The sequence below is a fragment of the Pan troglodytes genome, chromosome 13 (assembly GCF_028858775.2).
Source record: "Pan troglodytes isolate AG18354 chromosome 13, NHGRI_mPanTro3-v2.0_pri, whole genome shotgun sequence".
Classification (NCBI taxonomy): domain Eukaryota; kingdom Metazoa; phylum Chordata; class Mammalia; order Primates; family Hominidae; genus Pan; species Pan troglodytes.
The window spans coordinates 28,955,096-28,967,929 of NC_072411.2; the positions used below are offsets into that span (position 1 = coordinate 28,955,096).

Consider the following 12,834-nt stretch of genomic DNA (forward strand, 5'->3'; position numbering starts at 1 on the left):
TCAGATGTTTCAGAAAAGCGTGCGCGTGTGAGAAAGTGTGGGCACAGGATAAGAGAAGGTGAAAAATTTAGGCCAAGAGCACGTGGGTGTCCATGAACTATTCCTCCACTCTCTTTGTCATTTGAAATCTTTCAAAATTTCCAAAGACAGGGAGGGAAGAGGTTAATGAGAATGTAACTCAGTGGCACCTGCCTCCCTCTCAACTGGTGTCATCTTCCCAAATACTATCACTAATGATTAATAAACGGTTACTCTTTATGGTGATGACAAAGTCCCATTTTTTCTTTCAGAATGCCTTACTTAATGGGACTTTCCTCACTGAGCCTCCTGCACCTGTGCAAAGCACCCCGCCCTTGGGACTTGGTGTGAGACCCCACTGGGAGGGGCAGCTATGCCCGCAGAGACCACGGCACACCCGCCACTCCTTGTCAGGGTTTATTTCATCAGCTAACATTCATTCTCGACCTAGACAAAAACAATTAGATGATTATGACTTGCTTTTCCATCATCAACTCATTTTTTTGTATGAATAACCAAAAAATTTCTTCAACACTTTTTTTAAGAAGCTATAAATAAATAAAGCTTTAAACAATCCTGGGTTCAAGTTAAACAGTTCCAGTTCCCGAAAAGTTCACAGCCTTGTTTTGTGGGCAGTTCTGCTGTTCCTGGCTTCCCCCTCCAGGAGGGGACGTTTGCAGGTCTGGGGGTCCTGGTGACTAAGCTGTTAGCTCCACTGCCTGCCTGTTTCCGTCCTCACAGCCCTGGGAGGGCCCCGGGTGGACAGAGTCCTTACAATTTAGGAGATGCTGCTGGCAAAGGAACTGTTGACCCAAAGCAGGTGGCCTGAATGGGAAGTGCCAGGCTGGACACTTGGGGGCTGAGGGCACTGCCAGCTGCCGCCGCCTCTGGACACCTCAGCCCGGCGCTGGCCCGAGAGGAGACTGCTTTCCAAATGCAGCGAAGAGACTGAGACAAGACCCGTGCTTCCGTGTGAGTTGGGATGCGGGGCATAAGTTAACACATATTCCAATATGTACAAAACAACCTGCGCTCAGGCCCGCGCACCCAGGAAGCCCATGGTGAAGGTGAGGTCACCTTGAGCCAGGCCTCTGGCTGGGTGTCCACCTCCTGCCGGGAAGCCAAGGTGCCCCACGTGGCTTGTGCAAGACCTCACGATCCCCTGAACATGTTCCTCCTCCTCCAAGGAGTGCACCCACCCCCATGTTGAGTGTCCGAGCAGATTCCCATTGACCCTGACCTCCCTTTGAAAGAACCACACCACTAAATCCCCTTGGCACTCGCTTCCTTAGTGTGATGCATCCACCCAGGGAGGTGGCCCTGCACGGCGCTGGCACGCTGTCCACCCTGCCCTGTTGACCATCCTGTCCTTGGACCCCAAAGTAAAATGAGGCCAGTGTAGGAGGCCTGAGGGTGGGGCCCTTACACCAGACCTCCAGGGGTAGCAACCTCATCTGACCCCAGCTTCGGCTTCCTGTGCTGCAGAAGGCGCTTGCTCCCAAGCCCGTGGTGACCCACGTCTCCACCCCATGGTGGGGCAACTGTGGTGGCTGAGTGGAAGCTGGGGCAGGAGAGAGGACCCCCACCAACCCCAGCCAGGTGGCCTGCAGAGCCCACTGCCCTACCTCTGAGTCAGCCTGCGGCCTGAGCACACCAATCTGCTCTCTGGGGGATCCAGGGTGCCTGTGTGGGCCCTCCTAGAGACACCAGCTTGGCCTCCTAGGGCATAAGGAATGGGGACAGGGCACAGGGCACGTGCTTACAACGGATATGCAACATGGCTTTTAGTAGGGCCATTGCAGCCAGTGGGGAAACCTGCACGGCTGCTGGGAACAGAGCATGGCCAGCCTTTTGCCAGGGGGTGGGGAGCATGGGGAAATGCAAGGAGAGCCAGGGTGGGGAGGGCTGAGTGTCTGTTGTCAGGGAGGCCACCAGAATCTGAAAGCTCGAGTCCCCGTTCCTGGCCATACAGAGCCACTGTGGTCCGAGGGTACGGCTCCTGGGCAGGGCTATGGTCCCATGCTCCAGCCGATGGAAGCCTGATGAACTTAATCCGTACGCTGGTGGGAGCAGTGGTATTTGAGCTCTTGAGTATGTGTTTCGGTGATGGGGCTGGGGCAGCCTGCTAGCAAATCCCAGTGGGTGAGAAAGGAGAACAGAGGCAGGGGAGCCCTCGGTCCCCAGCCCTTCCAGTCTGAGCCAGGCCTGCCTGGATGGTCACCTCCAAGGGCCAGCCACGGACTCACGCACAAGTGGCAGCATCCCTGGCTGGCCAAAGCCTCCCCACTCCTGGGCTGCCAGTTGGCCCACGGAAGGCCGGCAATGCAGCTCGGGCCTACTACCCAAACCCCTCCTTGGTCTGAGGACTGTAGCGAGTGGGTGGGGCCTGAACATCAGCTTTGGCCTCCTGACCCAAAGCATGAAGCAGGACCATGGGCCAGAGAGGCGAGCAGGCTTCCTGGGGGCTGGACTCCAGTCTTCTCTGCCTCAGATGGGGTGGGCCCTGACTTTGAGGGAGCTACAGATGGGTGAGCTGGGGGCTCCCCAGGCCTCGGGGCATTGGGGGCAGCCAGAAGAGGAGGGGCTATGGGATGGCCTGGAGCTGGGGCAGTTGCCAGAAGCTGGTCTCACTCCTAGTAGCCCGGACAGAGGAGCTAAGAGCGAGTGCTGTGTGCATAGTTGGTGAGGGACACACTCCCGGCCTGGCAGGTCCACTTTCTGCTGTCCTCGTCTCTCGCGCAAACCTTCAGTTTTTGCGATAAATCCAAGGAGGCCAGGAGAGCAGCTCCAGGCACAACAACTGCTCTGGAGGCCCTGCCCTGACCATGGCATCCTTCGAGCACGCTTTCCTCTGACCCACTGGGCTGCACCTGTTGATTCCTCAAGCCCCCATCCCTGCCCAGCCCCACTACGTCCCTGCTCTGTTTTTTTTCAGGACGCAGCTACCTCTGTGGAGCAGGTTTGGGATGCTCATCCCTTGACAGTCTTGGGTGGACCTGTTGTCTGTCCTGTTTTATCCCCCACACCCCCCAAGAGGCCTCCCCGTGGCCACCACCGCCACTACCACTTCTCAATGATGTGGCTCATGTAGTCCTCGGTGGGCACGCGGCCCGGCTCGTCGGCGTCCTCCCGCGGCAGCGCCTCCTTGGCCCGGTGCAGCAGACGCTCCTCGCGGCTCCTCAGGCGCTGCTCCCTGCGCTCCAGCTGCCGCTTGTACTGGTAGCGCTGCTGGAAGAGGTCCTTGGCGTAGTCATACAGCTGCATGTCCAGGTCGTTGAGCTCCTCGATGCGCCGGATGGTGTCCTCATCCACCTCCACGCCGCCCGCCCGCGTGCTGTTGTACTGCATGAAGGGCCGGATGAACTTGAGGTTGAACGTCCGCTCGAACAGGTACTGCGTCTTGCGCTGGAACTCGGTCAGGCCGAAGAAGGCCATGCCCCGCAGGTTCTTCTTGGCGCTCTCGAGCAGCAGCTGGGCCCGCTTGCCCTCGGGGATGAAGGACAGGTTGTAGCAGCCCACCAGGCTCAGGTCGGCCAGCATGCGCACCTGGCGGTTGTTGGCCAGGTTGTACGGGCAGTCCATGAACTCCTGTAGCGTGCAGCCCGACCAGTCCGTGCCCTCGTAGCAGGGCGGCAGCTCCTCAGGCGTGGGCGTGCGCCCATCACACATGTGCAACGACGTCTTCCACGTGGCACCCCTCTGCACATGCCGCCACTCGCTCAGGTAGCGGGACACGGGGTCTCGTAGCAGGGTGATGTAGTAGAACTTCCTGCAAGGAGACGGGGAGAGGAGGTGAGGGCTGTGACGCAGCATGAGGGGGGCTACCAGGGCTGCTCTGAGTCAAAGTCCCCACTACAGGAGTTTGGGCTTCGCCTCTAATGCCAACCAACTCCTGCACTTAGCTCTCAGTCGTTTCAAAACCCGGTATCAGAGATGCCAAGGAGCATGCCACGGTCACATGGCTACCCAGGATGACCACCACAGTGCCCTGCAGCGCCTGGCCTGGCTCCTCTGGAGGGACAACCTGACTTTTTCCTGCTGGTGGGTGGAGCCGCCAATACCGCATCCAGGGAGGTCGCAGAGCCACAGCCGCCTGAGGCCAGCAGTCTTCACCAGCTGTTTACAGCCTGGGCATGGTGCCACCCAAAGAGCCACTCAGCAGGAACAGAAGGTGGGCAGGGGCCAGCGAGGGTCACCTCCAGTCCCAGTCCCAGGGTCCTGCCAAGGCCTGGTGGTGGTTGGGGGGGGGGGGGGTGCCCAGCGGACCAGCCAGCCCAGGACCCCAAAGGAAGCCATGACGTATACACCAACTCTACTTGCTGGGTTGTCCCCCAAGACACCAACGCATTGCACAGTATGTAACGGTGCGTGCACAAGGGAGAAACAACCCAAGGAAGGCTCCACCTCCCACCCTCCCCTGCGCGGCAGGAGCCCAGCATGAAGCATGTCCTTGCCAGGCTTGCTATGACGCTGGGCTGGAGGCGTCAGGACACTGGACAGGTGGGTAAAACGTGGTGGCGGCTGTGGATATGCCCGGTGTGTGTGTGTGGGGTCAGCCCCGGGGGAGGCTGCAGTCATTCTTAGAGGGCTCCTCCTCCTGGCTCCTGTCCACGCTGGGGTGGGTGGGCTTCAGGCCAAGTAGAACCAGGGCCGGGCAGGCAGCCTAGGAGCCCACAGGGCCCCTCACTGCCCGGGGGAGCAGCTCCAGAAGCGCCCTGACCCCCCCGCCAGGATTCCCCAGATGGCAACATGGAAGTGTACCCACACTGCTCCCCTCCTCCCCTCACACTGCCCTGGGCAGGGGCGGGGGTGGGGGGCATGGGGGGACCCCGGGGAGCACAAAGCGCTTCTTGGTGTCCGCTGGCAACTGCCTGATCTGACCACACACCTCCCTGCAGGGAGGGTGGCACAGTGCCTGGCAAGTGGTGCGGTGCCACTGCAGGCCACCCCCGCCTATGAGGACATGTCAGAAAGCCCCAGGGGTGGCAGCTCTGAAGCAGGCGGGGTAGCCAGTGATGGCTCCAGGGGCAGGCAGCAAGGCCAGCACTACTGCATGCAGACTGCCGAGGAAGGGACAGGCAGCTGTCATCCGCCCAGTGTTTTCTGTGGCCTGGCAGGCTCAGACCCTGCCCTGGGGGAGCTCTCAGCAGATGGGGTGGAGGAAGGACCCAGCAGGACTGAGCTGACGACCCCAGGGTCAGGCACGGCTGGTCTCCAGGGGGCAGATAAGCTGTGGGCAGCAGGGGCGAGAGCAGGCCTCAGTTTCCCTGCTCCAGGCTCCCACTTCACACATCCCAAGGCACACCTGGCCCTCCCCAAGCACCCTGCACCCACAGCCTGCCTGGTACCACCCATCCGTGCTGATGGCAGCAGCTCCTGGGCACTCGGGGCCTCAAGGGCCAGAGGGCGGGACCTTCTTCAGGTAGCAGGTGAGACAAACGTTTTAGAAACAAAAATGACCAAGGGCCAGGGAGTAAGGGCCCGAGGCGGCCGGGGCAGGCTTCTGTCTCCTGCCTCAGGCTCACGAGGCCCTGACTGCTCAGAAGAGGCTATCCATGTCCTTCCTAGCTGACCCTGTGTCCAGGGGAGGCATAGGGCCGCATGGACCTCCGCTCCCCACTCCTGTGGGGCCGTGACCAAATGGATGGAGACAGGCCAGTGTGGCGGGTTTCTTCTGAACACAAAAAACCACAGTGTGATGCGTCCACCAACAGAGAGGCTTGCCCTCCTAGCCCCAGCCAATGACCCTGTGAGTTACAGCCACAAGGACTCTGGCCCCAAGGGTGACTCTGAGGGCAAGGACACGCTGTGCACAGTGCAGCAGGCCCCATCTGGGAAACACAAATGGCTCAGTTCCTCTCCCATTTTCAGCGCCCCGGCCCATAGGCGGGTCCTTCAGCCCCAGCCCCACACCCATTCAGGGACCATCCCCTGCAGCCCGAGGCATGCCTCCATCATGAGCTCCTCTGCCCATGGCCCAGAGAGGGTGTGTGACTTGCCCAGGGCCACAGAGTCATGACACTGGCCAGGGTCTGTGCTAGCTGACTGGAAGACCTGCCGAGCAAGCTGCCCTGTGCCTGGTTAGCAGCGGGGACAGATCCCGTCAGAGGCCCAAGCATGCAAGGGCTTGGCACCCTGCAGATGGGGTCTCCCATGGTGTAGCCTGTGCCTGTGTGTGTATCGTGCAGGCTCCAGAAGACGCTGATGAGCCTTAGAGCCTCCTGGTCATGTCTGGAGCCACCTAGCCAGCGCTGGGCCTAATGACTGAGGGAGCAGGCAGAAGTGGTGTGAGGCCCCTCGGTGGAAGGGCTGCTTCTGGGCGGGTGGAGGGTCCGGGTCACCTGCCTGGCTCCCACCTGGGAATGCATGCAGGCACCAGGCCTCGATCCAGCCTGTTCCTGGACAAGGGCCCTGGCTCCTCAGCTCTGGGGGTGCAGAACACAGGGAAATGCGAGGGAGGGAGCACAAAGCGGGGAGCTCGTGGCCAGGCTGTGAAGTGTTTCTGCTCAGTTCTGTCCGCCCCTGCTGTCAAAGCCTCCAGCTTCATGGCAGGACAGACTCTACCTGCCCTCACCCTCCTGCTCACAGTGGGCGGCTGCAGCCCCAGAAGAGGCAGCACTCAAAGCTGGGGCCGCCACCTGCCACAATCCTGGCCTGCAGTGACGGGTGGGCACGAGGGCCCCGATGGACCCCTGAGGGCTTTCCCCTCCTGGGAGGAACTCATTCCTCAGCCGCACACAGTGGTCTGACCACACCGTGGGTCTTGGCAGCCAAGCTCGAGCGGCTGCCACTAGGGCACATAACTGCAAATGCCAGGTCAGCACCAGAGTGCAGAGGGATGGAGGTGAAGCCGGCACCTTGGGAAGAGCCAGGACATGGTCTACACCAACCCCATACCCAGGTCCCCTGAGCGTTCAGATGGCCCCTGGCCACCTGAAGGCAGGAGCCTGGTGGTGAGGGCAGCCATGGGCTACAGCCACAAGGCTCCCTTCTCTAAGTCCCTTCTCCCTGGCAGCGACGTTTCTGAATGACAGCCTCCTCACCCCTGCAAAGCTCAGGGCCTCTGCCGTGGAGGGGCTGGAGCGTCCACCTGCTGCCCTCCCGATGTGGCCTGGTGCCCCCTCCCCTCCCCAGCACCGTCACGGTCTGCAGGTAGGAGCACACGGGTATATCACCCCTGGTCTCTGCATGGGCCATGCCCTTCACTGGAATGCCAGCGTGAGTGACCGCCCCTTGGTCAGACCTCTCCACCTTTAAGACCCAGCTCAAAAAGATAAGCGGTTGCCAGTGCAGGAGTGCGAGAAGAGCCCAGAGCACCCAGCAGGCACATGTGGTATGCACAGTGGCCCGGCTCTAGTAGCCCCAGATGGCACGCGACCTACTGACCATCACGGGTGGGGGTGGCAGCAGGCTCAGTTACCACGTGTCCGACAGCAGCATCCTCTCGACGGGACACAGCTGAGGGGAACAAAGGCCTCTCTGCCTGCGCCTGCAGGGGCAGTGTCTTGAGGGGACAGTGAGACCCCAGGGCAACTGAGGCAGAGTTGGGGGCCAGAGACAGGGAGGAGAGGAGAGGGCTCGATTTTCTGGGTCCAGCCATTGAAATGACTCGGGTTTTTTGTGTGTGAGCCACTTAGAGAAGCCGTGAGCAATTTACTCTTTGGTTTCTGAAAAAGCTGGGAGGGTGAGCTGCTGAAGACAGACACTCATTTGAAAGCCATCTAAGTCTGGGGCCCTCAGAGCACTGGAGGGGAAGCTTTCTCCTTTACTGCCCCAGGCCTGGCTCTCTCCTCTGCCAAGGCCTTCTGTGCACAGGAGGTCTAGCAGGCACCAACAGGGGCAACGGCAGGGGAAAGGGGCACCTGAGCCAGCGAAAACCGTCATGGTCCCTGGAATGACCAAGCCTGTCAGCCTCACCTGTCCTTCCTGCGCCCATGTCCCACATAACCCTTCTGGACCAAGGCCTCCCGCTGCAGGGACAGCTGCTGGGGAACCACACCAGGGAGGCGGGTGTGTGCAAAGATATTAGCAGTGCTGGCCCAGCGGCTCTGCATCTTGTAATAAAATGGCGCAACGGACACTGCGCCTGGGGGAGCCTTAGGAGCTGACCGAGGCCCCTGCCCTAAGGCCCAATGGCTTACGCTGTCCCCACGGCTCCCTGTGCACCTTCTCTGCTCAGAACATTGCCATGCCCTGGGTCCCCTGGTTCTGTCCCCTAGACACGGCCTGTGGTATAGACAAAGGGCCAGCCAGACTCTAGAAGCTGCCTGTGAGGCCAGCAGTCAAATGTGGGTGTTCCTGCCCCTTTCTGCAGATGTGACAGCTGATCCAGGCAGGGTGACCTGCCCTTGGCCACCGTCCAGTTCCTACCTACACCTGCCTGAACGGTATGGAAGCCACTATCTGGCACGCCCCTCCATAGCCGGTGGGACTCTTTAGGAGCCAGAGGCGCCCAGTCCCATGCCCAACACGCAAAGCCCTCCCCTCCCCTCCCCTCTGCCTTGTCCCCTTCCCTCTGCCAAACACTGCAGGCACTGCTGGCCACAGGCACGTCCTGGCCATCCTCTGGCCTGGTGCCCCAGCTGCGCCTCGCCCTGTCCCACCTCCTGTGCTCCGTCCTCTTTCCTCCATTGCATGCATTGCCAGACGCATCTGCTGTTTACTCTCCAGTCTGTCATCTGCCAAAAGGCGGGGTGGAGGTGTCAAACAGAAGCAGGAAGAGGGCGGGGTGTGGCGAGGTACAGAGGACTCCCCAAATGGCCCACCCCAGATCTAGGCAGCTCTCTGACATGTGCTCTCTGGAGGTGCCAAGGGGGCGGCTCACGGCTCAGAGGTTTGAGGAATGGTCTGCACACTCACGGTGGTCCCCAGCCCCTGCCCTCAGGAGCCCAGGCTCATCTAATCCCTGCCTTGCACCCCCTGCTGAAGGGTCTGTGCCCCAGAGCAGTCTTCCCTGCACTGACACCTGGGACCCCACAAAGCAGGGGCTTTGTGCCTATCACTATCCAGCAGGGTCTATCCATTCAGGTGCTCCAAGTGCCTGCCAGCAAGGCTTCCAGAAAGAGGGGAGAGAGAAAATAGAGGAGATGATGACAGAAATAACCAGAATTGGAGTACCTCATTCACGGAGACTGAAATGGCTGACCAAGTGCTGAGCAAATGAATGTGGGGAATGAACAGAGGACTAAAAAGTTGACCCTTGAAGCATCTGGACAAAAAAAACAATACATAAATGGCATGCTTCTCCATTGCAACGCCGTATGTTAGAAACCATTGGAGCACGGTCTTCAAAAGGCAGAAGGAAAATGACCAATTCAATCTCATACCCAGCCAAACTATCAATCAAGTATGGACAGTAGAGATGTGTTCAGACATACAAAGACTTAGGAAATTTACCTTCTGTGAATCTTATTTTAGGAAGATCCTGGAGTAGGCATCTCATTTAGCAAAAAAGGAAAAGAAAAAACAAAACAAACAAACAAACAAACTTGGAAGCCAGGAGCTCCAACCCAGGGGACGGTTCCAGGATGTCAGCAAAACATCCCACTGGGCCTGTCAGGAGCAGGGAGACAGAAGCTCTAGGAAAAAAGGGGCAAAGGCCAGGCGTGGTGACTCACACCTGTAATCCCAACACTTTGGGAGGCCGAGGTGGGTGGATCACTTGAGGTCAGGAGTTTGAGACTAGCCTGGCCAATGGTGGCAAAACCCCATCTCTACTAAAAATACAAAAATTAGCCGGGAGTGGTGGCACATGTCTGTGTTCCCAGCTACTTGGGAGGTTGAGGCAGGAGAATCACTTGAATGCAGGAGATAGAGGCTGCAGTGAGCTGAGATCGCATCTGGGTGACAGAGCGAGACTCCGTCTCAAAAAAAAAAAAAAAGGAGTTGGGGTGGAGGGGGAATGGACAGATGGCCTGACACAACTGAGCATTTGGTGGGAAAAAATGAATGGTAGGTGTGTGGCAGATTCTGGAATCATTTGGAAAAAATTAATCCATGAAGATAGAAAATAAAGCAAGTAAAAAGACAAGGCAATCATTAATTCCAGGAAAAACAAAAAGTTATATAGAAAAGAAAATGAAGTACACTACTTGCCTCAGCGGTAAATGACGGTTTTGAAGGCATCATCATGTAAACAGTGATTACTGATTTAATAAAAACGTGAGTTTTAACTGTATGTGGATGATGGGTGGGGTGAGGACAGACTGTGTGAGGGTGTAAGAACGCTTCACCTTCATCTATCGAAACAAAGTAAACAGAGAATATCTAAATCAATAAATTAAGAAATAGCACTATACGTTATTTAGAAATATGAAGGTAAACACCGGAAGTATACTGAGAAAGCCACAAACGGTTGTCTGGAGAGGTTGGAAAGAGAAAGCGGATCTGCTGGCTTTCATCATAAGCCAACTGGAACTACCTGTTTTTAAGTATGTGTATGAATTACTTTAAAAAAATTAAAAGAAAACAACAAGGAAACTGACCAACAAAGTGTATGGAAAGAGGCTCCACTGCATCAGTTACCAAGGCAGAGGCACAGGAAGCCACAGGCAATACCAGGAGAGCAGTGGGAAGGCAAAGCCGGGCAGCAGCAAGAGTAGGCATGAATGCAGGACGATCCTCCTACCATCTGCTTACGGATGTGAACGAGACGGTGAGAACAGTCATCTCCAAGTGTCTTCACTGGAAAGCAGAAGGTACACATTCCCCAAGATGTAGTCAGTCCTCTCCCAGATGCACATCGCAGAGGAACCTTGCTGTTCACACCAGGAGGTGTTGGGGAGGCTGCAGCAGCATTCTGGTTAACAGTGCCAAATGCCCACGACGGTGGCGTGCTCACCTCCACGGTGGCGTGCTCACCTCCACGGTGGCGTGCTCACCTCCACGGTGGCGTGCTCACCTCCACGGTGGCATACTCCACTCAGCAATAAAAATGAACAAATGGTAGCTACTCACACCACCATGGGAAAGGTGACGAAGAAGGCACTGCACATCAGGACTGGATTATGATGGTAACGTGTATTTTATCAAGTTCTCAAAAACAAACAAATCCCCAGAAAACACTATTCAGGGATACACATATACATGTTGAAATTATTATTATTGTTGAGACAGTCTCGCTCTGTTGCCCAGGCTGGAGTGCAGTGGTGTGATCTTGGCTCACTGCAACCTCCACCTCCTGGGTTCAATCAATTCTCCCGCCTCAGCCTCCCGAGTAGCTGGGATTACTCGTGGTGGCGTGGAACACCACGTCCGGCTAATTTTTTCGTATTTTTAGTAGAGATGGGATTTCACCATGTTGGCCAGGCTGGTCTTGAACTCCTGACCTCAGGTGATTAGCCTGCCTCGGCCTCCCAAAGTGTTGGGATGACAGGCGTGAGCCACTGAGCCCGGCCGTTTTTTTAAAAAAGTGATGAACTGAAACAGGAAAATTCAAGTCAGAGGCTAGCCCTGGGGTGTGGGGCTGGGATGGCGCTGGGTGCTCACAGTGGCTTACGTGGTGCTGATCAAGTCCTCACGCCTCCGGTGAGCAGCTGGGGGTATAGGTGTTCACTGTTATCCTATGTACATTATGCAAGTTCTTTTGTATGTCCCAAACACTTCGTGTGAATAAAAGTTTAAAGAAAGGAAGAAAGACAAATTGAGACTCTAGAAGGCAGCCTGAGGCCCAGCTGGCCTTCCAGGTGAACCAGTCTTGTCAAGCCAGAGCCTCCGTCCCCAGAGCTCCCCGCCAGTCTCTACCCTTTGCTCTGCTTGCAACCCCCTGCTACCTCCAGGCCCAGCAGATTCCAGGCATCTTCAGCACTTCCTCTCCCCTCTCCTCCCCTCCTACGAGCTAAGCTGCTGCGGTGAGCAAGACAGGCTCCACAAAAGGGGTGGAGGGCCCCTGTGGGTATCAGTGAAGGAGGACCACCTCAAGGGTGGCCGGTTTCCAGGGCAGTGGGGGTTGCCCTGAGGTTTAGTAACTAACCATGAATTAATGAGTCTGAATGCTCCGTGGCCACACTGGAAGGAACCACAGGTCCTGCCCAGCCCAAGCATCCAGCTGGTGGTTGGTTCACCGTCCAGGAGTAGGAGTGCCTTGGGGATGCAAACAGGGCCACTTCTCCCCTAAGGGATCTCTCTCATCGCTGCCAACCTGATGCGGGAGGCTGGGGACCCTGCCCAGTGACTTTGCTGGCAAATGAGGTTCTTTCAGGGTGGCAAACCTCTGGCCTCTTCTGTGAGCACAGCCCTAAGCTGCGGTCCTGCTGCATGGCCCCCACAGCACCCTGACATCCATAGCAGATCTCTGTGGATACCTATACGTGCCATGTACTGGGACAGACTCAGGGCTCCCAGCGTTCACCCCTGAATGGGGCACACACTGGTCACTTGAGGGTGACGGGGAGACCCTGTCCGCACCACTGGCTGCTCACTACCACCATCCAGTCAGTGAGCAGCAGCTGTGATGTGTGGCCATCCCCGAGGCGCCCTATCTGCACTGGGGGTCACCTGTGTCTGTGCAGCCGGCCTACGTCCCTCCCTCTCACAAGTAGTGGGAGGGGTCAGCCCCTGAGACCCTCTGTGGGTAACAGGGCAGCTTCTCCGAGGAGGGTGAGGACATGGCCAGTGAGGCTAAGGCACACAGGCAGGGCCAGACCAAGGAGGGTCCGGTTCACTCTATAGGAAAACGAGGTTGGATGAGTAATGGCCTTGAGTGTGAAACTCACATGGATTTCACAGATGAAGCATGAAACATCAAAGAACTCGAAATGCGCTAAGAAATAATTCTAGTCTGCACGAACTGCAGCTTCTTGTGAAAAGCCCACAGAA

At 57.4% G+C, this 12,834-nt stretch overlaps 1 protein-coding gene across 1 annotated transcript in view; it reads right to left on the minus strand.

Annotated features, from left to right (window-relative positions):
- Positions 1 to 422: 422 nt before the first annotated feature.
- HS6ST1 (heparan sulfate 6-O-sulfotransferase 1) overlaps positions 423 to 12,834 on the minus strand; it is a 53,475-nt gene continuing 41,063 nt past the window's right edge. The window contains exon 2 of the mRNA XM_001141733.8: positions 423 to 3,787. Coding sequence (XP_001141733.1) covers positions 3,079 to 3,787 — 709 coding nt within the window. The 3' untranslated portion in view covers positions 423 to 3,078. The remainder of the gene's footprint in view (positions 3,788 to 12,834) is intronic.